General features: G+C 38.6%; 1 protein-coding gene across 1 annotated transcript in view; it reads right to left on the reverse strand.

Annotated features, from left to right (window-relative positions):
- Window positions 1-24,030, reverse strand: part of SLC2A13 (solute carrier family 2 member 13) — a 350,636-nt gene that overhangs the window by 56,645 nt on the left and 269,961 nt on the right. The window contains exon 7 of the mRNA XM_002925835.4: window positions 13,347-13,472. Within this exon, the coding sequence (XP_002925881.2) occupies window positions 13,347-13,472 (126 nt within the window). The remainder of the gene's footprint in view (window positions 1-13,346; window positions 13,473-24,030) is intronic.

A 24,030-nucleotide genomic window follows, 5' to 3' on the forward strand; every position in this document is an offset into this window, starting at 1 on the left:
GAGCCTGCTTCTTCCTCTCCCACTCCCCCTGCTTGTGTTCCCTCTCTTGCTGGCTGTCTATCTAATAAATAAATAAAATCTTTAAAAAAAAAAGGATTATCCATCAAGACCAAGTGGGATTCATCCCTGGGATGCGAGGGTGTTTCAACATTTGCAAATCGATCAGTGTGATAGATCATATCAACAAGAAAAGAGTCAAGAACCATATGATCCTCTCAATTGATGCAGAAAAAGCATTTGACAAAATACAGCATCCTTTCCTGATTAAAACCCTTCAGAGTGTAGGAATAGAGGGTACATTTCTCAATCTCATAAAAGCCATCTATGAAAAGCCTACTGCAAGCATTATTCTCAATGGGGAAAAGCTGGAAGCCTTTCCCTTAAGATCAGGAACACGACAAGGATGCCCACTCTCGCCGCTATTATTCAACATAGTACTAGAAGTCCTTGCAACAGCAATCAGACAACAAAAAGGGATAAAAGGTATCCAAATCGGCAAAGAAGAAGTCAAACTGTCTCTCTTCGCAGATGACATGAGACTCTATATGGAAAACTCAAAAGACTCCACCCCCAAACTACTAGAAGTTATAGAGCAATTCAGTAATGTGGCGGGATACAAATCAATGCTCAGAAATCAGTTGCATTTCTATACACAAATAATGAAACTGAAGAAAGAGAAATTAGGGAATCCATTCCATTTACGATAGCACCAAAAATCATACATTATCTCAGAATTAACTTAACCAGAGACGTAAAGGATCTATATTCTAGAAACTACAGATCACTTTTGAAAGACACTGAAGAAGACACAAAAAGATGGAAAAATATTCCATGCTCATGGATAGGAAGAATAAACATAGTTAAAATGTCTACGCTACCCAGAGCAATCTACACTTTCAATGCCATCCTGATCAAAACACCAATGACATTTTTCAAAGAACTGGAACAAACAACCCTTAACTTTGTGTGGAGAATGAAACTTGACCACTCTCTCACACCATACACAAAGATAAACTCCAAATGGATGAAAATCACAATGCCGGATTTCAAGCTGTACCACAAAGCTGTGATCACAAAGACAGCATGGTACTGGCACAAAAACAGACACACAGACCCGTGGAACAGAACAGAGAACCCAGAAATGGACCCTCGGCTCTTTGGGCAACTAATCTTTGACCAAGAAGGAAAAAACATCCAGTGGAAAAAAGACAAGTCTCTTCAATAAATGGTGCTGGGAAAATTGGACAGCTACATGCAAAAGAATGAAACTTGACCACTCTCTCACACCATACACAAAGATAAACTCCAAATGGATGAAAGACCTCGACATGAGACAGGAATCCATCAAAAAAAAATATAGAGACTATTTCATCTTCAGCTTTTTATAAATATTTTAAATAGATAAATTTAAAAAATATCTATATTCAGGGTATAGAGACACCAAACACTAAGTCTGTGAGAAAAGCTCAAAGCTGTCAGTCTAATCAGGACCTTGCCACTATACCTGGGGCAATTCTGTTTACTTCAAAGGCAGTTCCTTGCCCAGCCCGGAGAAATGGAGAGATGGACAACTGAGGACACTCCAGCAAAGGCTGACTATGGTCCCAGAATGTTTGCTGAGCTGGCTTCAAGATGTGCCTTCCGTGAACTTCTCTAGGCTTGTCTCATTTTATCTTCATTGTATTTTCCTCTAGTTTCTTCTGTCTTTCCAATGTGGATACCTTTGTGATAACATTGTCCAGCTCTTTCTCATCTACCCATGCTTCCTAGTTGTGCACCCCTACTCTGCTGGAGAGCTTCCTTGGGTCACTCCTCTGACCCAAGTGACATCCTTGGGTGTGTGATCCCCCTTCCCTTTCCTGGCCAAATAATGGAAACCAGAATATGTCTAGTTTACCTGTTTCTCTTGTCAATCTGTCTTATGACAGAGCCCAGCCCAGAACCTAAGATGGGTAGAGAAAAACATTCCTCCTTTACACTAACGTGGTATCCCAGAGCTTGCCTCCTTTCTGGTTCAGGGCAGACAGAAATAATCACGTAAAAGTCCTCAGACCTGGAGTCAGAGAAACATGAAAAACGTATGATTTCACTCATATGTTGAATTTAAGAAGCAAAACAGATGAATATAGGGGAAGGGAAGGAAAAATAAGATGAGAATTGAGAGGGAGGCAAACCATGAGAGACTCTTTTTTTTTTATAATAATTTTTTATTATATTATGTTAGGCACCATACAATACATTCCTAGTTTTTGATGTAAAGTTCCATGGTTCATTACTTGCATATAACACTCAGTGCACCATGCAATACGTGCCCTCCTAAACCATGAGAGACTCTTAATCACAGGACAGAAACTGAGGGTTGCTGGAGGGGAGATGGGTGGGGGCTGGAGTAACTGGGTGATGGGCATTAAGGAGGCACTTGATGGAGTGAGCACTGGGTGTTCTATGCAACTGATGAATCACTATATTCTACCTCTGAAACTAAAAAAAAAAAGAAAGAAAGAAAGAAAGAAAAAAACCTCCTCAGACTTAATTGAACAGCAGTCCTAAATATGTTTCCTGGTTTAACTATAAAGACATGAAATATTTCAATGTACCTTCTGAATCCCTATTTAAAGGAGCAGAGTTGTAATCACAGACCAAGGAGTATTTGCTCCCAAGTATTAGATATCTTATGAATCGATGAAGAACTGACAATAATAGCTCGATTACAGGGAAGGAGATGTTCTGGGCAAATACATCCTTTGTGTTACTAACTCTGGTGTTACTAAAAGTAACTCTGTGACACTGCCCAGGGCAAGGGCATTTTTCTGCTTTGTAAACACCTCTGAAATTCTTTTTTGCATGTGTTTGACTTGGTTGATCTCCTCCAATTTTTTTAGGAATATCAAGCTTTGCAATCCTATTGTAGGTAATTAAGAGCTCATTCAATGTTTGTTCGAATAATTAAATCAGCAGATAAATGTAGAAATTAAGTTTCATACACATTTTCCCTCAGATGATAACTATAGCTTGACACAGACGTAGAAAACTTTCAGATGTTTTTAACATATAAAATGCTGACTTTGCATTGTCCGTTTCTCTCATCTGATTCTCCTGAGCAGAATTGTGGTCACCTGTTTCCTAAGCCAAATAATTAAAAAATAACAATAGGCCTGCATAATCAAGAATTTCCTAAAAGTTCAATGTTAAAACAAATTAGTGATTTCCCATTACCAATCAACCAGGCTGCACCCACAGGAAAAACAAACAAAAAACAGTATAGTTACAGAAACAATAGTTTCACATCCCTGATGCTTTAGAAGTTTTGATAGTTTGAGTGCTTTAATAAATGGGTGTCCGTGCATCACACAGCAATCTCATTTTTAAGCTTCCAATGAAATTTTTGTCAAGAAAATAATGTTCCTTGAAACATTATTCACAAGAACCAAGATATGGAGACAGTTGAAGTGTCCACAGGTAGATGGATAAAAAAATATCACATGTGTATATGCGTGTATGCATACACGTGTGTACACAATGGAATAGTATTCGGCCATAAAAAAGGAGGAAATCCTACCATTTGTGACAACATGGATGAACCAGGAGGTCATTATGCTAAGTGAAATAAATCAGATGCAGAAAGACTGTGATCTGCTTGTGAGTCAAGGTCACAGAACCAGAGAATGGAATGGTGGTTCCAGCAGCTGGGAGGTGGGGAAATGAGAGGCTGATCAAAGGGCACAAACTTCCAGTTACAACATGAACAAAGTCTGGGATGTCACATACAGCATGGTTTTTACAATGAATAATACTGTACTGAATACCTGGAATTTGCTGAGAGTAAATCTATGTTCTTACCGGACACATGGTAACTATGTGGACGTGTTAACTTGATCGTGGTAAGCATTTTACAATACATAGATGTATTCAACCATCAGGTTGTACATCTAAAAAAATCATGATGTACATACTCAATACATATAATTTTGTCATTCAAATCTCAATAAAGCTGAAAAAGTTAATAAATTTTCAGGAGCTTTAAAAGCTCATAAAATAATGATTTATAAGTGACTTTACACTTTGGACACTTTTTCCTCAGTTATGTCACAGGCAGTTCAAGTAAGCCATTGTGATAGAAGGAATTCAACACTATTTAAAAATATTTTCTAAGGTAGGAATACATAATTTTGCAAATACCTACAGTCCATATTTTGTATCTGAAATACTCTGTCCTACAGTTTGCCACAAACTTTTATTCCTCAAGCCTCCCATTAATTGAGATTCCTAAAAGCTAGGGCTGATTTTTTTAAATGTTGCACATTCTAAAACTTATTTTTGCAAACCTTCTCGTCTAAAAGTCCTTGACCCTAAGCAGTATATTTGGCAAATATTTTTCTTTATGTATTTGTAAAAGGAATTTCAATTTCTTCAGAGTAACTTTAAAGTATACTTGTATAAATGTTGCTATCTATCTGTCCTAGATTATCAATCTTGAAGTAATATCTGTGTATTTTTAATAATTTCTAACAGCATGTAGCAGAATATCAAATACTAATGTTATAAAATGAAAGTACAAAAAGCCTCTTTGTATTTCTAGCTACAGATGCCTTACTAGTGTGAACTGAATTTAAATTGTTATAAAATTCAACATACCAATAATTAAGCATAAGAATATTAATATTTATGGATTTGTTCATGCAGAACAGCTCTATATCCAACCTTTTCCCCAAAACTCATATATCAAATAAATGACAGAAAGTTAAAATACATTTTTTTGTTATATTTTTCAGAGGGTTCTAGGGCACAGGCACCTCTGAAATGAAAATAAAGTTGGCTAACACTTGGGACTGTTTATTTTAAAAATAACATTCTTGGATAAAATAAGACAGCATTCATCATAAGAGGACAAGTGATAATACAGTCAAGGGCGTTACAGTGAACTCTTCCTCGAAATCCCAGGACAGAACAACTAAGTTTCAACAGTTTTCAGGCAGCCACCTTAGCATTGTTTAGAAACAACAGGAATTCCGATGGGTACTGGTTCATGCAGGTCCATGAAAATTCCAAATGATACAACGTGGTTGTAAAAACGGTACGTGTTGTAAATCTAGATTTTAGGGGTTTAAACTATTTTGATGATTTTTTTTTAAAGCTATCACTGAAACCATGAGAGTAGGAAGGACCTAAATGATGGGTACTGAGGCAGCAAGTCTGACTGGAACAACTGGAGTTTAGGTTCACACGTGCTCTCTAGCAGGAGACTTTCTGAGAGTGTTTGAATTTTGAATGCTGTTCTTTCTGTATCCACAGCAACATGTGTAATCTTTCCTTTAAATGTCTTTAATAAAATATGTAAAAGTATTTTACTTTATTTTTTTTAAAGATTTACTTATTTCAGAGAGCGAGCGAGCGAGTGAGAGAGCGAGTACACGTGCAGGGAGGAGGTGCAGAGGGAGAGGGAGAGAGAATCTCCAGCAGACTCCCCTCTGAGCGCAGAGCTGGACCCATGAGATCATGACCTGAGCCAAAACCAAGAGTCAGATGCCTAACCGACTGCACCACCAGGCGCCCCTATAACGTGTTAAAATGCAGATATCAGCCATCCACATTCCTTGTATTAGTAGATTTCCAAATGTCTTGCCTTACCCTCCTTCTACCTGTTCTTTTAAAAATTCTTCCTTCTTTTTTCGACCAGGATTTTATCTTTTAAATCCAAAGCCATTCATATTAGTCCTTAAAAATCTTAACAGCCCTCTACCCCTATAGTATTCCCCAAACCAAGGCATTGAGTAACCCCCTTTGCGACTGTTTACCACATTTTTCGTTTTCCTGTATTGTTACTTAATAGTTTTTAAAAAATGAGCTTCCTTTTAAAACTTACATAAAGAAAATCTGTGCCTCTTCCACTGTGGAATACGGCTTATCTTGCTTTCTCAGAAGAGAAGAGGTTATGCAGAGTTAACAAAAGAACCCCAAATCCCAGTGCCATGTAGGGCTACCATGTCATATGCTCACACAGATCCATATGAGGTCAGGTACAGTTCTACTCCACATTTTCTATACTCTGTGACCAAAGCTAATGGAACACCTTCTATTCTGGGACATTGCCAACTTTACTCCAGAAGAAAAAGAGGACATGACAAATCCTTACTCTTAAAGCTTCGGCTTAAAGTGGCATGGATTGGTTCCACTCGCACTTCTTTGGCCAGAGCAAGTCATGGGGAAAAACCTAGTCCTTCCCTGGCTAGTGCTGCAGATATTTTGAACAATAATACAATCAACCACACTTGCCAAGAATAGAAGATAGTTATGGAAAGAAAACACAATGCTAATAATTTCTAGTTAGATAATGTTTCCTGCCAAGTGTTAAAATCACACTAGTGCCAACTGATTTTCTTTCTTTTTTTTTTTTTTTAACCTTTAGAGACTGGGTTTATTTCACTCAATATAACTTGTTTCACTCAACATAATTTGCTCTGATTTTCTTAATATATTAGGAATATTTGGAAGAGAACTGTATCTCACTATGTGAGATACCATGTCTTATCCACAACCAGGTATCACATAAAGTCATTCACCTAAAATCATTGGCAGTATGCTTTCCATATCTATAAAACATACCTATAAAATATCAAATTAAAACTCCTAAGTCAGGCTGACAGCTGGATTTAAACTCACATTTCCAATATCAGCTCCAGTCATGCATTTTCCTTCCTCTTGTTCCCATCATTTCCTCAACCCCTTTTTTGACAAATCCCAACTCTCCAGACTCCATCTCTGCCACAGCACATCTTCTGCTTAAATGCACCATTATTTGAGGAACTGAGACTTGGCAATGTTATTTTCTACTTACCAAGCACACGGAATTCAAGCCTTGGCCTTAGCCCTGTCCTTACCCTAAAAAAGTCTCATAGTCTTCTTGAGTCTTTTTTACTGAAAAATAACTGACAGACTCCTTTTCAAATGAAATATGAACTGAAGAATAATTTTAAAAACATAAAAGGAACAAGGACTGACTAGAAATGTACAGTTGGGGCCTAAGATGAAGCGTAGTCAAACACATTATGAGTATTACTACTTGGATAAAACTGTTAAAATGTGTTTATTATTACAATTCAATGTCAACTAAGAAATTGGACACATTAACGTGGAGGAGGGAGGTAAATTATTCAGAAAATTTTTTGCAACATAAACAGCATCATTCCATAATAAAGTCATTAAATCCAAGAGTTAGGCTAAGTTTCTGGGCTTGAAAAAAGAAGAATCCAGAGGCATGTGAATTACTTATGGATACGTGAACCTTACAAATACATACGGTAGAGCTATAGATCTCAAAGAGATTATCTAGCATGAGGACTTCTAGTCAAGGAAAGACATGAAGGAAAGTGTAATTTAAAAACCAAAACGGATTAAAATATTCTGTATTAGATTCTCTCTCTACTTCTCTAAAACGTATGCTAGCAATAATTAATTTTGAACTATATTATTATTAATTTAGAAGCATAGCTCGAGGATTTTAAATTCTTAATATGAATAATAAAAACAACAATCCCATTTGTGAATATATTAAGATACTGATATAGTTTGTTAATTACAAAATAAATTTCTTTTTCTAAATGCAAAATGGATATATACCTTTAACAGTTAAAAAAAAAAAGGTGATGAAGGTAAAATCCTGTTTTTAGCCATCTGGCCTGATTTCATAATAAACTTGATCTTACGCTGTCACCATAAATACGTTGTTTCCCTTGCATACCAGTGAATATTCTGAATATCATTTTAAAATAATTTTTAAAGAGTATTTTTCATGTAACACAACTACATGCAATATATAGATAGCATGCATGTACTTGAAGGACATGGTTAAGTTTTATTTTTTAAAATTTTTAGCATGTTAATTAGTACCAGGTAAACATTTAACATTGTTAATTAAAACTGCATCACCCATTTTTCTTTTAGAGATTCTCTTTCCTGGAAGTAAGTATCAACGTAGAAGATTTCACTCACGTTGGAACACCTCTCATTTGGAACTGCAGTACTTTCAAACCCTTATTTTCCAGTGATGGCAACCTTTCCATTTTGTCATTTAACAATTACTGTTGAATATCTGAATGTACAAGGCACCAGCGGATTAAAAACAGCATGAGGACGCGTGGGTGGCTCAGTTCGTTAAGCGTCTGTCTTTGGCTTAGGTCATGATCTCAGGCTCCCTGCTCAGTGGGGAGTATGCTTCCCTTTGCCTCTACCCCCCCCCCCCACCCAACTTGTGCTCGCTCAAATAAATAAATAAATACAAATCTTTAAAAACAGTGCACGATACAGACATTGGAATTTAAAATCTAGAAGCAAAGATACATCCAAACCCAAGTTACTATCATAGAAGACAGTATCGTTATCATATAAGGTAGCATGGAAGTGCTAAAGGGCAAACATGGGATATCCTAAGGATAGTTTCCTGGGGCTAATCAGAGAGACTGCAAGGAAAAAGTGACATTTGATCTAGGCAAAAAATAATGTCAGGCAGAAGGAGGAAGAAGGAGGGTAAATTCGAGACAGAAAGCACAGTGTGAGGAAAGGCATAGAGGTGGGAAATCACAATGGGTATTAGGGTGATAGCAAGGGATTTAGATCGGCAGGACTTCTGTGTGGGAGAGGAGTGGGATGCCGGGAAGACAGTCTGGGTGTTGCATCAGAGTGCAGCTTTGAGAAAAATATCTCTGCTGAATGAATACAATAAACCAGGCATTCAGTGTGAGTTAGAACAATGAACTGCCAAATAGGGCCTCTATCTAGCTATTTTAGTGTGCTAATTACAGAGTGAAAATGTTGTTATTATAGGAAACAAATACTGAATCAGCACATTAAGAAAGTTTGCCTCATTAGCAATACTTTTAAAGAGTCAGGATGTTTGAAGCTCCAGAATAGATTATTTATGGTTTTGTGTGTAGAGAGAGGACCTGTTAGGAAGTGCTTATTCTAATCTAGAAAATGTGTTATTGACAAATCTAAGAAAAACAATTAGTACAGGATACTTACCACTAACATTTACACAAGGTATTACATTTAAAAGTGTCTTCGGATACACTCTTACATAATCTTCATAAAAACCATACTGTTCAACACAAGAAGTGTATTATTCCCATTGTACAGATGAGAAGTGGGGCTGAGGGAGGCCCAGACTGTCCAGATGCCATTGACAAACAAGCTAAATGATAAAGGCTGAAATTAGAATCTATTCTGCCTTTTTTTTTTTTTGCCTTCTTTCTAACACAGATTGAAGCAGCCAACCACAGTGGCTAAGTCAGGGGAGGCCTGTCACTCGGGACAGAGAAAAGTGACGAAAACTGTCTTTTTTTGAAGGGGAGTGGTAAAGAATTTGAAACTATTCTACGAATATTCTACAAACATAAAAGTTCTCTGCGTATTTTGTTTAGTTCTTCATGTTTTTCCCTAGGTATTATCTGTGCCTCACTTTTCTCTAGTAGTGAGTATGCTCAAGGAATAATGCTCTAAACATATAAATAAAATGTAAGAATAAGTTAACATAAAAGAAGTAATATACATTTCTTTTTTTTTTTTTAATTTTTTATTTATTTGACAGAGACAGAGACAGCCAGAGAGAGAGGGAACACAAGCAGGGGGAGTGGGAGAGGAAAGCAGGCTCACAGCAGAGGAGCCTGATGTGGGGCTCGATCCCATAACGCCGGGATCACGCCCTGAGCCGAAGGCAGGAGCTTAACCGCCGTGCCACCCAGGCGCCCCGTAATATACATTTCTATTAAAAAGTGTACTGTTATTTGCAAACAGTAAGAACAAAACTCCTATTTTGAGGCCGCTGACCTCTAGACCTTCTACTGAGGATGAGAGAAATGCCTAATTTTAGTGTCCCCTTATCACTAGTGTACATTTCTAATATGTTTTAATTCTGTGAAGTACAGGAAAGTACATATACAGATTCCATGACATATTCATAATTCTAAAAAGCAAACGTTCAGTATTTACCTATTGAAAAAAGAATCATAAGGGTTAAAACTGTAAAGCATTACATCCAGGAATATTTAATCAATTAACTCACTAATGAAGCTTGGCTGATGAAAATTATACACTGGGTGTTTTTAAAAGAAGCTCAAGTTTTCATTTTAAGTAATAATTGCATTTCCTTTAGATATTTCTTTGTAATTAGTATATTTGAAATGTAGTCTAGATTTCCAGTCAAATACCATATAATTTACTTCTACTTCTTTGCAGTAATTCCCTAATAAAATGATTAATGACAACAGCATAATGATTAATAACGATACATTATACTTTATACCTTCTAGGAGATATAAGTAATTAACAGATTTCATTGCCTTCATCAGTTATATGAGGCAGACAGAATGAGACATTATTTTTTTTTATGGGAATTTAGAATACATAAGAGGTTAAGGCCATATCAAATAATATTTACATATTTCCTGTGTCCATGGATATGAGTAGTTTATAAATGTGGGGAATATTTATTCTATATAATATTTCATTTATGTGCCTACTACAAACCAATGTAATCTGTCAAAAAGGGAAGAGTTTATAGCTTCCCAGACTGGTTACATGCTAATGATTACCAACTTTTATCATTACTTTGCTTAATTTTACTAAATTCCAGGAATGTACTCAAAAAAAACAATAGTAGCATGAAATAATTTAAAGAGATATTAATTCATTTTGACTTGAGAATTTTCTTTAAGTTTCAGAGTTTGAAAATTACTGGTGTAGTTAAACAACACGCAATGGGAGAAACTGCCTTGGAAATATACAGGAACATCTGTCTCAAGAGCCAACCTTCAAAAGCCTAGGACAGAACTGGGTCTGCATCTGAATTTCCTAAAGTCCAGGCTTGAGAGCTTTCTACTCTAAGTTTGTGAAACACACAATTGCAACGTTATCAGCGTTGCCTTTATCAGTATTTGCTGCAAAGTAATATAGTTGTGAAAATCAGTTTAAAAGACTAGTTTAAAAGAACTGCAGTCATTGACTATAAATGCACTCACTAAGTTTAAAAACAAGACTTACTCTTTTGCTGTGCAAAAGCTTATTATTTTGGTGTAGTTCCAATAGTTTATCTTTGCTTTTGTTTATGTTTGCTTTAGGAGACATATCCATAAATATTGCTAAGGCTGATGTCAGATTATGGCCTATGTTTTCATCTAGTTATTTTATGGTTTCAGGTCTCACGTTTAGGTCTTTAATCCATTTTGAGTTTATTTTTGTGTGTGGTGTATGAAAGTGGTCCCATTTCATTCTTTTGCATGTAGCTGTCCAGTTTTCCCAACACCATTCATTGAAGAGACTCTTTTCCCCATTGTATATTCTTGCCTCCTCTGTCATACATTAATCGACCATAAAAGCAGGGGTTTATTTCGGGGCTCTACTCTGTTCCATTGATCTATATGTCTAGTTCTGTGCCATACTGTTTTGATTACTACAGCTTTCTAATATACCTTGAAATCTGGGATTGTGATGCTTCCAGCTATGCTCCTTTTTCTCAAGATTGCCTGGACTCTTAGAAGTCTTTTGTGATTTTAGGAATTATTTGTTCTAGTTCTGTGAAAAATACAATTGGTATTTTGATAGGGATTGCACTGAATCTGTAGATTGTTTGGATAGTATGGACATTTTAATGAGATTAATTCTTTCAATCCATGAGCATGATATAACCTTCTGTGTGTCTATGTCATCTTTGAGTTCTTTCACCATTGTCTCAGTTTTCAGAGTTCGGGTCTTTTATTTCCTTGGTTAAATTTATTTTAAGGTGTTTTATTCCTTTTGATGCAACTGTAAACAGCTTCTCTTTCTGCTACTTTGTTAATAGTGTATAAAAATGCAACAGACTTCAGTATATTGATTATGTATCCTGCAACTTTACTGAATTCATTTATCAGTTTTAAGATTTTTTTTGGTGGAGTCTCTAGGGTTTCTATATATAGTATCACGTCAACTGTAAATAATGGCAGTTTTCTTCCTTACCAATTTGAATGCCTTTTAATTCCTTTTCTTGTCTGCCTGCTGCAATTAGGAGTTCTAGTACTATGTTGAATAAAAGTAGTGGGAGTGGACATCCTTGCCTTGTTCCTGATCTTAGAGTAAAAGCTTTCAGTTTTCACCATTGAGTAGGATATTACCTCTCGGTTTTTCATATGTAGACTTTATTAGTTTGAGGTATGTTCCCTCTAAACCCACTTTTGTTTAAAGTTTTTATCACAGACACATGCATTTTGTCAGATGTTTTTCTGCATCTATTGAAATAACCATATGGTTTTTATCCTTCCTCTTGTTAATGTGACGTATCACAATGAATGGTTTATGAATATTGAGCCACGCTTGCATCCCTGGGATCAAAGCTTTTGCACAGCAAAGGAAAGCATCAACAAAACAAAAAGACAACCTAGTGAATGGGGGCAGATATCTGCAAATGATATACCTGATAAAGGGTTCACATCCAAGATATATAAAGAACTTACACAACTCAATACCAAAAACCAATCTGAAGTTGAAAAAAAAAAAAATGGGCAGAGCACCTAAGCAGACATTTTTCCAAAGACATCCAGATGGCCAACAGACACACAAGAAGATGCTCAATATCGATGATCATCAGGCAAATGCAACTCAGAACCACAATGGGATAGCACCTCACACCTGTCAGAATGGCTAGTATGAGAAAATAAGATATAACAAGTACTGATGAAGACATGGAGAAAAGGGAACCATCGTACACTGTTGGTGGGAATGTAAATTGGTGCAGTACACTATGGGAAACACAGAGGTTCCTCAAAAAACTAAAAATAGAACTACCATGTGATCCAGTTATTCCTCTATGAGGTAATTACCCAAAGAAAGCAAAAACACCAATTTGAAAAGACAGATACACGTACCCATATGTTTACTGCAGCATTATTTATAACGGTCAAGATATGGAAGCAGCCCAAGTGTCCAACAGATGACTGGATGAAGATGTGGTGTACACACAATGGAATACTACTCAACAACATGGGTGGACCTCGTGGGTATTATACTAAGTGATATGAGTCAGAGAAACAAATACCACAGGATTTCACTTATACGCAGAATCTAAAAACCAATAAATGAACAAACTGACAAAAAACCAGATTCTTCAATACAGAGAATAAACTGGCGGTTGCCTGTGGGGACATTGGCTGGGGGATGAAGGAAATAGGTAAATGGGATTAAAAGGTATAAACTTCCAGTTACAAAATAAATAAGTCACACAGATGAAATGTATAGCATAGGGAATATGATCAATAACAAAAAAGGTCTCATTCTGAAATTGTATTTTATGCTCTTATGGTATATAAGGGGTGACATACCTGCCCCAGGCTGCCTCATTCGTTGACGCTTTATTAACTGGAACACAGGAGGAGTCAATGACAGTTGATTTGTTCATCCTGTAGCAGAAACCACAGTCTGGATCCAACATACAGTCATTACAGTAACTGTAAAATAAAGAGTTACATCATGTTAGAGACAACTGGCGTTCTTCTGCATTTTCCACTATACTTTGCAGGAAGCTTGGGGCCACGGCAGTCATTTTAGCCATGGCAAAGGGACATGTGCTGGGGCTGCTGGGAGCTGGCAGGTCTGCCGCACCTGTCCCTCCCCTGGCTACAGCAACTGTGGAAGCCGCTTTGAGATGGAGGAGGCTTGGATCTGAGACACTGGGTATAAAAGATTCCCAGCTGTCCCTCAGCAAATCAACATTTGCTTTTCTAAGCCACTGAAATTTGTTATCAAAGCATGGACTAGTCCAATGTAACCCAGCTGAGTGGTTCCAAGTTGTACCAAAGCATTTATTTCTCTTAACTGTCTCCATTATGTACCCTATCTCTTAAAAGAAGAAAATACATTTCCCAATATATATAATGAAATAGAAATTCAAAGAATGAAAAACATTACATCTGATGAAAAAAGTTAAAAACAAAAATACCACCACCCCAACAATGGTCACTGTTAACATCTTCGTAGGACATCTGTACTCTTAACAAATCTACACTGAGTATCAACTATGTGCTGTGCTTAATTTAAAATAAGTTGGTAAAGGAAAAAAGGCTAACTTGTCTCTAAGTTAATTACATCTACCGGTTGGATCACAGAGCCATAATCAATTATGTGAGCAATGGTTCACATTAACGGCACTGTCCTAACTGCAGAAAATTGTAAAGAGGCAAAATCCTTTAGAAGGCAGGGTTTTCCAACCTAAGTTTACAAAGCACTTGTAAATGTGTTTTCTTGCTGTCGAACTCATTTGCCAGACAATTCTGGAGTACCTCAAACATGGCAGGCACACTCAGGGCATTTCAGGCACTAAGATGAATAAGACAAAGTCCCTGCTCCTGGGTAGATAAAAGGCAAGGATAGGAACAGATACACAGATAAATAAAGGCAGTGTAACAGAAATTAGGGTGAATTACTCTAAGGACAGAGGCCTGTTCATTTGCCTGTAAGAGGTGGGGACAGTTTGGGAGGAGATATTTGAAGTAGATCATAAAAGAAATTTACCAGGCAAAGAGGTAGAGGGAAGGGCATTTCAGAGGACTGCTTATTTTACAATTAAAGATCAGTCAGCACAGACTTGTTATTGACTGTGTACAAGTAATTACGCGATGGAGTGTGGGGGACAAACAGGGTAAGTACTACTGCCAGTCATCCAAAAAAGATGCAAATCCTCAAAATCAAAATAAGTCTTCAATTAATTTAGCTGAATGGGAAAACACTGGCATTGTTTAAAAACAAGGTTATCATTTCAGTCTCCTTCTGTAAACTTTTCCTTTGCAAACAGCCATCCTTAATTTTAAATGAGACCAGACCCCGGGAGGCATAGCTTGGAGATATTGCGGATTCGGTTCCAGACGAATGCAATAAAGCAAATATCAAAATAAATGAATTTTTTGGTTTCCCAGTGCATACAAAAGTCATGTTTACTCTATACTATGGTCTCTTGTGGATGCAACGGCATTATATCTAAAAAACCAATGTGCATATCTTAACTTAAAAATACTTTATTGCTAAATAATGCTACCATCACCCGAGCTTTCAGCAAGTCATAATCACTGATCAGAGATCACCCTAACAAATAGTAATGAAAAAGTTTGAACTCTTGTGAGATTTACCAAAAGATGACAGATACGAAGTGAGCAAACGCTGCTGGAAAAATAGTGCCGACAGACTCACTTGATGCGCGGTTGCTGCAAAACTACAATTTGTAAAGAACACAATATTCTGTGAGATGCGGTAAAGCGAAGCATGGGAACACGAGGTATTCCTGTTCTAAAAGCAAAAGAGAGCCTTTGACAGCCAACTGAAAGGTCAATATACTTTAGAGAGGTGATACAGCATTGCAAATATAAAAAGGTCCACACCTGTGCTAAGCAAACTAAACAGAACAGGAGCGTTAGAAGTTCTGTGAGCTTCCGGCTTTCATGACTCCACGGGCTAATCTGGAAAGAAAGGGAGTTCCTACCAGGACTTTGTTGGTTTCTTCCCCCCCACGTGAGGAGGAATCTAACCCTGATTTTTCCAATGCCTTCAAAGGATACTTATTTGGGAAAGGCTGACTCATCCAATGCTAGAGAAATGACTCTATTTCTTTAAAAATAAGTAATTCCTGTAACAGGCCAAAAAAAAAAAAAAGTAATGTTGAAGGCTCAGTTATCGAGAACCTATGACACGTGCGGGTCAGACCTCACGAGGTGGCACTGCTCGGGCTCTGCGTCCTCCGTCATCACGCACTCACCCGATGCTGACCACAACCTCCCGCTCTTCCAGCTGCTGACCCACGATCCCGGCTCTGCCCTGGCTACTGGTTCAGGGCAGGTATTTTCCACTTACTAAGTGCCTGGCACTATGCTGGGGGTTGGGCCACAGCAGTAAACGGAACAGATTCCCTGCGCTCGAGGAGCTGTCAGACCTCCTGGCGACTCGGGCTCATGCCTCTACTTGCTCCCTATTCACTGGCTTTTTACTTTCTTTAGTTCCATCCTTATCTAGCTTACTGATGGTGGCCTAGCCTTTCAACATCCTAAATTCCCTTGCCAATTTATCTTTCCATCTCACCTGACTAGCAAAAATCCTAGCCATGTGTGAGTGTAAACGTTTGCCTTTTCTATGCCTTCCCCACAGACCCAAATGCAGCTGAGGGAATCATACCACAGGCAGACCAGCAAGTTCTCTCTAGTACTGGCTACCAGCCTCCAAAGCAGCCTCAACGGCCTGACGTGCCTCATAATTTTCTCTGGTCAACTCCATACAAGGACTTTTCCAACCACATTACACAGGGACTATTCTTCAAATCTCTAACGCTCTGTCCTTCGAGTCACTTCATAGCCAACTTCACCTCAAGTCCACCTTCACACAGAAAACAGAAGTGGTAAAGATGGTAACTTTATACTCTTATTGCAAACCCAGAAACAATCATACTTTCCTCTGCTCCAGTTACAAAGAGAAGTTGTTTTTCTTCTCTATCTGGGCTTTCATTCCATTCCATCTCCTTAGCCCATTTCAGACCCTTTTGATTACTGCTCCTTCTTTCTTTGACACATCTACTGTCTTAAGGTGGAAGATTAGCTTTTTGATTGGGTATCTTTCTTCCTTTTTACTGCAGGAAGTTGAGCTATGAATTTCCCTCTGAACACTGCTGAACGTGCATCCCCTATTTGCTATGTTTGGTCTTCATTTTCATTCACCTCAAAGAATTTTCTAATTTTCCTTGTGACTCCTTTGACCCACTGGATTAAGACATGTGATTTAATTTTCACATATTCATGAATTTCCCCAATTTTTTTCTGTTAGTGATTTCCAGGCTCACTTCACTGTTATGGGAAAACACATACTTAGCATGATTTCAGATCTTTTAAATTTATTGAGGCTTGTTCTGTGGCCTGGCATGTGATCTATCCTGGACAATGGTCCTTGTGCACTTAAGGAGTGTATATTCTGTTGGTAGTGGAGTATTTGTGAAACATCTGCTAGATCTGGATGGTTTGTAGTTGATATACTAATTTTTTGGGGGGCGGGATGTTTTAGATCCTCTTTTTTTTAATTTAAATTTTAGTTAGTTAACATACTGTGCAACATTGGTTACAGAATTCAGTAATTCATCACTTACATACAACACCAAGTGCTCATCACAAGTGCCCTCCTTAATACCCATCACCCACCTCCCTCCATCAACCCTTAGTTTGTTCTCTATTTTTAAGAGTCTCTTATGGTTTGTTCCCCACCCCCCATATGTTCATCTATTTTCTTTCTTTTTTAAAAAATATTTTATTTATTTATTTATTTATTTAGAGACAGCACAAACATGAAGGGGAGAGGGAGAGAGGGAATCTCAAGCAGACTCCACACTGAGCATGGAGCCTGACACACGGCTCGATCCCAGGACCCCTGAGATCATGACCTGAGCCAAAACCAAGAATCAGATGCTAACAGACTGCACCCCATCTATTTTCTTTCTTAAATTGCACATGAGTGGAATACCATATGGTATTTGTCTTTCTCTGACTTATTTCACTTAGCATAATACACTCTAGCTCCATCCACATCATTGTGAATGGTAAGATTTCATTCTTTTTGATGGCTAATATTCCATCACATATACATATGTGTGTGTGTGTGTATACATGTGTATATATATCTTTGTATACACACACACACAGATACACACACACATACACCACATCTCCACATCTTTATCCATTCATCAGTCAATGGACATTTAGGCTCTCTCCATAGTCTGGCTATTGTTAATAATGTTGCTATAAACATCGGGGTGCATGTGCCCCTTCAAATCAGTATTTTTGTATCCAGTGCAATTGCCAGATTGTAGCATAGCTCTATTTTTAACTTTGTGAGGGACCTCCATACTGTTTTCCACAGTGGCTAGACAAGTTTGTGTCCTACCAGCAGTGTAAGAGGGTTCCCCTTTCTCCTCATCCTCACCAACATCTGTTGTTTCCTGTGTTGTTAATTTTAGCCACTCTGACAAGTGTGAGGTGGTATCTCATCATGGTTTTGATTTGTATTTCCCTGCTGATGAGTGATGTGAGCATCATTTCATGGGTCTGTTAGCCATCTGGATGTCTTCTTTGGAAAAGTGTCTATTCATGTGTTTTGCCCATTTCTTAAATGAATTATTTGGTTTTTGGGTGTTGAGTTTGATAAGTTCTTTGGATTTTGGAAACTAACCCTTTATCAGATATGTTGTTTGTAAATATGTTCTTCCATTCCATAGGCTGCCTTTTAGTTTTGTTGATTATTTTCTTCTCTGTGCAGCTTTTTATCTTGATTTAGTCCTGATATTTCATTTTTGCTTTTGTTTCCCTTGCCTGTGGTAACGTGTCTAGCAAGAAGTTGCTATGGCTGAGGCCAAAGAAGCTATTGCCTGTGTATTCCTCTGGGATTCTGATGGCTTCCTGTCTCACATTTAGGTCTTTCATCCATTTTGAATTTATTTTCATGTATGGTGTAAGAAAGTAGTTCAGTTTCATTCTTTTGTGTGTTGTTGTCCAGTTTTCCCAACATGATTTGTTGGAGACACTGTCTTTTTTCCATTGGATATTCTTTCCTGCTTTGTCAAAAATCAGTTGACCATATAGTTGTGGGTCCATTTCTGGGCTTTCTATTCTATTCCACTGATCTGTGTCTGTTTTTGTGCTGCCAATATGATACTGTCTTGATGACTACAGCTTTGTAATATAGTTTGAAGTCCAGAATAGTGATGCCTCCAGCTTTGCTTTTCCTTTTCAAGACTGCTTTGGATATTTGTGGTCTTTTGTGGTTCCATACAAATTTTAGGATTTTTTTGTTCAATCTATGTGAAAAATGCTGGTGGTATTTTCATAGGGATTGCACTGAATGTGTAGATTGTTTTTTTTTTTTTATAAAGATTTTATTTATTTATTTGACAGAGATAGAGACAGCCAGCGAGAGAGGAACACAAGCAGGGGAGTGGGAGAGGAAGAAGCAGGCTCATAGCAGAGGAGCCTGATGTGGGGCTCGATCCCATAATGCGGGGATCACGCCCTGAGCCGAAGGCAGACGCTTAACCGCTGTGCCACCCAGGCGCCCCTGAATGTGTAGATTGTTTTGAATAGCAGGATACAAAATCAACACAGAGAAATCTGTTGCATTTCTACATACCATTAATGAAGCAGCAGAAAGAGAAATCAAAGAATGTTATGTCTTCTAAAAGGGATACCCTGACTTGCTTTTAAATTTTTATTTTCTAATTCTAAAAAATTTCAGAAAAGGCAATATTTATGATTATGGTTTCTATGAATGGAAAGATATTATGAGGTGCTCAGTATTAAGAATTTGCCATTATATTTAAAAATAGTACAATGCTAATCAAAGAAAGTATCCCTCAGTGTAATGCTCTTACAGTTGTCACTGTGATCCAAATTGTGACATTGAGGAACTCTCTACCCACCCTATGCCTTGAAATATCAGCAAGCTCTCAATAAAAAAAGTGGTAATGGTAGGAGCACTATGCAGATATCAGCAGCTCCTATCAGGTAAGTGTGCCTAGTGAAATGCATAACAGGAATGTGTGTTACAGAGCCTTTTACGGACACATCAGTGTTTATACAAATACAATCACAAGGACATAAAATAGGCTCTTTTAATATAAAAGAGTTTTCAAATGGTGATAATAAATAAAATAACATGTAAAACTGTGTACTCTCAATTTATTGACTGAAAAAGTTGCATATAAATGTGTATGTTTGTATGATACATACATTTCTTTACCTAAATACACACACGTACATATGCAAACATATGCACATACATGCCATTTTATAATTGCAAAGCTGAAGTTCCTATTTGTGTTTTTAACTATGTTAACCAAAGGTCCGTGTAGTATAATAGGAAAATACTTAGCCCTACTGGAAAAGACAGGCTTGGCAGACTGAGCTTTCTTCTTTTTACCTCCCCTTTAGAGAGTTTGTTGTGAACTCTTCTGAGATAAGATGGGAGAACCAGTCCAAGAATTCATAAAAGATTAGACAGTTACAAGAAATTAGAGCCTACAGTACCAGTAAATGTTAAAAAGGAATGGAAGGAAAGAAACCTACTCTGAGAAACAGATTAAGTTTACCCCCTTTACGAGTAGACCGAAGAGCAAGAGCTTGTAATTGCTTTTAATCCGCAGGCTTTACTGCTGTGAATCTTCTGCGTCTGACTCAGGAATCTTAGCTTCACTTTCTAAGAGGAAGAGATGAGAAACAGGACTATGTTCCAGATATTTGGAAATAAGACCATTTGTATATGGATTCGATCAGAGAGCCATGAATTATAAGGACCAACTCACAGCTTGATTCAAGCCTCAACCCTGTGATCTCCTGGACCAACACATGGGGGACACGGTGTAACTTGTGTGACAGCACCATAGAGAGAACCAGCAAACCTGCTGTCAACGTAAGTGACACTTATTCTTCACTTTACTTACTCAGCAGGTATTTCTTGATCACCTGTCTGTCAGGTAACATGGAAACCACTAGGAATAAAAGATGTCCAAGACAAAAATTTCTCCCTTCAGAAGGTCACCGTGCAGTGAGAGAAGGGAAACATATCCTGAACCCTTAGAGATATAATGCGATAGGCAGTAATAACGGTAGACTTTTGTGAGCCTCTGACAGCATAGTGATAGATCTAACTTTGCTAGGGTCAAGAACTTTCACAGAGGAGGTGACACCAAATGTGCGTCTTCAAGCAAATGTGTAGGAAAATAAAGGTGGAAAGTAATAGTCCAGACAGAGAAAACGATATGGGAAAAGGACATAAGTGTATGTCCTCCTCTGACTCCTGCCAGTCATAGGGATGGGCTGGAGCCCATGGCACCTGGGGAGAAATAGCAAGAAAAGACTGCCATGATAAGAGACGGAGCTTGTGCCATAGCAAGGATTTTTATCTTCATCATACAGACAGTGGGATGCTGCTACAGAGTTTAAAGAGGGGAGAGATCTGATCAGGTGAGATTTAAGGCAGTAGAGAAGATGGAGTGGAACTTGTCTGGGGGCAGGAGGACATGTTAGAAGATGGTTGGAAGAGCTAAGACGAGAAGTAGTAAGGATGGAGAGCAGAAGAACTGCATGCACTTTGGGGACAGACTTGGGGACTTGTGGCTATTTAAATGTGGGTGTTCCAGATCACACTCAGGTTTTTAAATTGTGAGACACAAAAGAACGGTCAGTTTCACAGGAAACCCAAAGATCGAGCTCTAGGGGTGTTGAGTTTGAGGTAGTTATGAAATATCCAGAGAGCTGGGCAGTTGGAAATATGGGCCTGGCACTTAGGGAAGGGAAATAAACTGGAGAAAAAGGTCATGGAGTCTCGGTGTGTCAGTGATAGTAAAGTCACACAAGGGTGATGCTTCCCAGCACAAGTGTACAGAGGGAAGGGACACTGCAAAGAACAAAAGCAAAGCAGAAAGGACCAAGAGGAGACAGAAAAGACTAAGAAGCAGCAGTCTGAGGAAAAGAGGAAACATAAAGGGAGTAGTGTTAAGGGGTAAGGAAAAGCTAGGAACAAGGGAACCACTGTAGGAAAATTTATCACAGAATAATAAATTGAGAGTAGAAAAGTGCCCAGAGTTAACAACGCAAAGACCCTGGCAATCTCAGAGCAGCTTTCATGGAGGGGTGAGCCACAACTCGCTTCATGAAGTCAGTGCCAGTAAGATCTCCAGATTTTAAAATAATTTCCAAGCAATTACTTAAGTTCCCCAGAATTTTTTTTTTTTTTTAATTCTCACAAGTTCCCTACTTAACAGTCCAAATAAGGGAGAGGGGTCACCTGACATCCACACGCTGGCCAAGAAAGAAGGCAGATTCTGTTCGTAGTACTCACAGAGAGCCCCAGTCCTGCAGCAGGCTACAAGCAAGGCGGGCTGTCAGGTCCTCAAAAAACCCCCTCCATCCCCCCCACCCCCCAAGGGTGGTTTCCGGTTAGATTTGGTTCCAAGTCACCTGCCAAAAGCAGCAGGGCAGTTAGGAGCGAGGGGGGGGTGGTAGGGAAAGAGCAGCTGTCATGGGCCACGGAGTGCCATTATCGCACAAAGTCCGGTGTGAAATCCATGCACGAGGAACGAGCGAGTGAACACAGTTCCTCACAGGGAACGGACATGGGCCTGAGCCAGGGGCTTGCTCTCACAGCTGCACTGGCCACCGCGGACTGCAAGCTGGGCCCCGCCAGAGAGGCATTGTCAGACCAAACAGTCCCTGATGCTCCATCTCATTGGGTTTAATGACATATACTTAAAAACAAATGGACCGTTTTCTGGAGGGCTGAGTTCACACTCGACTTCACAGAGTAGAAACTAAAAATGTTCTAAATGAACCCAAATCAATTTTTTAAAGATGTGCCGAGGAGAGAGAAGAGGGCACGTCCGGTTAAGCCCCTGGTGCCCGTGTGAAACACGTCAACAACTGATTAAATGAAAACGGGCCGTTCTTTCTCACCCTCAGACACTAAGCTGCCTCTTATTCGGCTCTTTTTTACTTTAATTGGAAGCATTTTAAAGTTTCAGGCCTAGTTTTCTAAATATGTGAACACTTATTTCTCTCCCTTTCTGAAAAGGTCAGAGATTGAAAACTTACATCTTCCTTCCCTTCAACTAGTAAGGAATGAACTATGTGGTTCTAATTGCAATTATTATCTAGATTTTATGTTTCCCCATCTGTTTAGAGTGTCTAGTGTGCTCTGCATTCAGTTCCCCTAGCAATTTCTAGAATAGCAGCATCGCTGGCTCTCATAGAACCTCCCCAAGTGAAAGTATCCACAATCGAGAACAATAGCATGAATTCTGGGCACACTTATTTACCACAAATTCTCTCTAAATATCATAATATCCTGTTACTACAAAATTTCACAGGATATGATTTAAAAGAGGGCCCTCTCTTAATGTGGCTTTCTTCTTCAGACTTCAAGGAAATTAGCCCTTCCTTTTTTTTTTTTTTTTTTAAGATTTTATTTATTTATACGACAGAGATAGAGACAGCCAGCGAGAGAGGGAACACAAGCAGGGGGAGTGGGAGAGGAAGAAGCAGGCTCATAGCAGAAGAGCCTGATGTGGGGCTCGATCCCGTAACGCCGGGATCACGCCCTGAGCCGAAGGCAGACGCTTAACCGCTGTGCCACCCAGGCGCCCCGAAATTAGCCCTTCTATCTGGTGTTTCTGGAAGTGAGTTGTCACAATTACTAACCAGTTTCGTTTGGGTTGTGGACTGATGTTTGCCAATTGTCTGCTTTAGCCTCTAGTAGTTTAAAAAACAAGCTCAGGTTAAGGAACCTTCTGGCAATTAGATTGACCTACTTTCTATTTCATTCTAAAAATGACTCAGATCTTTACTTCAACCTCCTCCCCCCAAATTATTCTCCATAAATGGACAGAACAGGCTAATGAACTTGCAGTAATGCTCTGATTTATAGAGCTGTCATGCTTTGATTCATTCGATAAACATATTCTAGGGAACCAGCCTACAATGGGGTTGCAGATAATAGTTGATAAACATGGTCTTTTCCCTTGGGATACAGACCTCACAGTCGATTTTGCAAATCAGTCAGTAAAGGACGTTGGAATCGCTCATGGAGGTACACACAAAAGCAAAGAGGAAGGCCGTCTCTACCAACGGTACTACATACTGATTTGACTGAAATTTAAAATATTTTGTATCAATAGGGAGGTATACTCATTTTGTTTAATTCATTCAGTAATTCCTTTTATAAAGCACAGTCCTTTTGTAAATAACTTAATTCATTTCTTTTATAGATTTAGCTTCTTAAAGTAAAGCACACTTATAATTTCTGCCCTTGAAATGAGCATGCAAGGGGCGCCTGGGTGGCACAGCGGTTAAGCGTCTGCCTTCGGCTCAGGGCGTGATCCCGGCGTTATGGGATCGAGCCCCACATCAGGCTCTTCTGCTATGAGCCTGCTTCTTCCTCTCCCACTCCCCCTGCTTGTGTTCCCTCTCTCGCTGGCTGTCTCTATCTCTGTCA

Source organism: Ailuropoda melanoleuca, chromosome 16 (assembly GCF_002007445.2).
Source record: "Ailuropoda melanoleuca isolate Jingjing chromosome 16, ASM200744v2, whole genome shotgun sequence".
Taxonomy (NCBI): Eukaryota; Metazoa; Chordata; class Mammalia; order Carnivora; family Ursidae; genus Ailuropoda; species Ailuropoda melanoleuca.